Below are 2,870 nucleotides of genomic sequence, written 5' to 3'. Positions count from 1 at the left end.
TGAACTTTCATATGCATTGGAGAAGGAAATGGCAACCCACTCCAGTGTTCTTGCCTGGAGAATCCCAGGGATGGCAGAGCCTGGTGGGCTGCCATCTATGGGGTCGCACAGAGTTGGACACGACTGAAGCGACTTAGCAGCAGCAGCAGCAGCAGCAGCAGCAGCATAGGTCCCCATGGGCTTCCCAGGTGGCTCAGTGGTAAAGAATCTTCCTGCCAGTGCAGGGATTCAGGAGATGCAGGTTCAATCCCTGGGTTGGGAAGATACCCTGGAGAAGGAAATGGCAACCCACTCCAGTATTGTTGCCTTGGAAATCCCATGGACAGAGGAGCCTGGTGGGCTACAGTGCATGGGGTTGCAAAGAGTTGGACACAATGTAGCTACTCAACAACAGCAACAATAACAAGAACATGGGTCCCCACAGGCGTTCAGACCCAAATCAGAACCTCCCTGGACAGAGAGAGGAAGTAGGCAGAATAGGAATAGCCATTTTGAGGAGGGCTTTGGACACTCAGGGCATAAATCTCTTGACCAGGGAAGAAGCCCAGTCATTGTTGACTGGTTCCAAGAAAAGGCTGAGCCTTCTTAAAAATACATCTCCTTGTAAAACCTCACGTTTAGTTCTGCTTGCTGAGCAAAATGTGTGGAACTGCCTTTTGTCCACTTCCCTGATCTTTCCTCTGCACCCCAGCAGCCTCCTTTCCTTCTGTGATTTTATTTTCCTTTCAAGATAGACCTGATGGATATTTTAACTTGATTTCACAGGGTGAAAAATGTCATTGGACTTCAGCATGTGATTTTTTTGGCTCCCTAAATTAGCTTTGACACATCAAATGGTTGCCCTTCCAAGGACCCAGGAAAATGGGGTAGGAAAGCTTGAGGCTCCCCAAATGGCCTCATCCTCATCACTCTCATCCACATCAGTCTCACCTCCATCGCTCTCATCCCCATCACTCTCATCCCCATCACTCTCATCTCCATCACTCTCATCCCATCAGTCTCATCCCCATCACTCTCATCTCCATCACTCTCACCTCCATCGCTCTCATCTCCATCACTCTCATCCCCATCAGTCTCACCTCCATCACTCTCATCCCCATCACTCTCACCTCCATCGCTCTCATCTCCATCACTCTCATCCCCATCAGTCTCACCTCCATCACTCTCATCCCCATCACTCTCACCTCCATCGCTCTCATCTCCATCACTCTCATCCCCATCAGTCTCACCTCCATCACTCTCATCCCCATCACTCTCACCTCCATCGCTCTCATCTCCATCACTCTCATCCCCATCAGTCTCACCTCCATCACTCTCATCCCCATCACTCTCACCTCCATCGCTCTCATCCCCATCACTCTCATCCCCATCAGTCTCACCTCCATCGCTCTCATCCCCATCAGTCTCACCTCCATCACTCTCATCCCATCAGTCTCATCCCCATCACTCTCATCTCCATCACTCTCACCTCCATCACTCTCATCTCCATCACTCTCACCTCCATCACTCTCATCTCCATCACTCTCATCCCCATCAGTCTCACCTCCATCACTCTCATCTCCATCACTCTCATCCCTATCAGTCTCACCTCCATCACTCTCATCTCCATCACTCTCATCCCTATCAGTCTCACCTCCATCACTCTCATCTCCATCACTCTCATCCCTATCAGTCTCACCTCCATCACTCTCATCTCCATCACTCTCATCCCTATCAGTCTCACCTCCATCACTCTCATCTCCATCACTCTCATCCCTATCAGTCTCACCTCCATCACTCTCATCTCCATCACTCTCATCCCTATCAGTCTCACCTCCATCGCTCTCATCCCCATCACTCTCATCCCATCAGTCTCATCCCCATCACTCTCATCCCATCAGTCTCACCTCCATCACTCTCATCCCCATCACTCTCACCTCCATCACTCTCACCTCCATCACTCTCACCTCCATCACTCTCAAGCATACCCATGTGCACCCACTAGTCTCAAGCTCTAGCCATAAACCCACTTGAATTAGGAAAGGTGAAATAAGGAACTTCGCATCTTAGGAACGACACAGTCTTTGGTGCCCAGGAGAGGCTACTGGGACTTGGTGACTTACCGAAGAGGAGCGCAACTGTCCAGAGCAGCATGGGGCCCAGCCTGGCGTGGAAGAGGGTCCACAGGGCAGACGGGAGTCAGGGGCGAGGATGGCAGGGAGAGCATCTAGGCCACAGGGGTGGGTGGGTGACCCCCTCTGACGTGGGTTGTGTTAGCGCTTGATAATCTAAATACAGGAAGTGGGGAAGAAACTACAAGCTCAAATTGGTATTTCTTCTTTGCTAGAAGGAGCGTAACACAAATGAATTTTCTTGACTATAAAGCATAAGGTAGTCAGATAAGCCACTGGCAAGCACTTTATTGTTTTCTTAATATATATATATATATATTACTGAAGTATAGTTGACTTACAATGTTTCAAGTACACAGCAAAGTGATTCAGTTATACATATACACATATACTGTTTTTGAAATTATTTTCCATATAGTTGCCTGTGCTGTCCCGTAAACCTTTGTTACTTGTTGCATATCTATTTTTTAACTAGAAATCTAGCATTCTATTAATACTAAGTCAAACAAGTGGAATCAAAATGTCATTAATTGTGTTAGGCAAAAATTCATGTTTTCTAAAATATATATAATACATATTACTTATATACATATATGTATATAAAAGCTTTTCTACTACATTTGATGAAGGCTTGAGAAAGAACATAAAAAAAAAGAATAGATGGAGAAGTTGGAAAACATAAATTGCCGCCAGTGTCCCAGCCCAGTGGTGAAGCCCCGCTGACCCCCGCCTCCACAGGAGGCCCTCCAACACGAGCAG

At 47.5% G+C, this 2,870-nt stretch overlaps 1 protein-coding gene across 1 annotated transcript in view; it reads right to left on the bottom strand.

Moving 5' to 3' along the window:
• The window catches only part of FCRL6 (Fc receptor-like 6), a 21,978-nt gene extending 19,723 nt beyond the window's left edge, over positions 1-2,255 (bottom strand). Inside the window, exon 1 of the mRNA XM_010846862.1 lies at positions 2,103-2,255. Coding sequence (XP_010845164.1) covers positions 2,103-2,133 — 31 coding nt within the window. The 5' untranslated portion in view covers positions 2,134-2,255. The remainder of the gene's footprint in view (positions 1-2,102) is intronic.
• Between the last annotated feature and the right edge of the window lie 615 nt (positions 2,256-2,870).

This window comes from Bison bison, unplaced genomic scaffold, assembly GCF_000754665.1.
Source record: "Bison bison bison isolate TAMUID 2011002044 unplaced genomic scaffold, Bison_UMD1.0 scf7180017864240, whole genome shotgun sequence".
Classification (NCBI taxonomy): domain Eukaryota; kingdom Metazoa; phylum Chordata; class Mammalia; order Artiodactyla; family Bovidae; genus Bison; species Bison bison.
The sequence above is the reverse complement of the archived record's forward strand: the minus strand, read 5'-3'. Positions and strand labels throughout refer to the sequence as shown.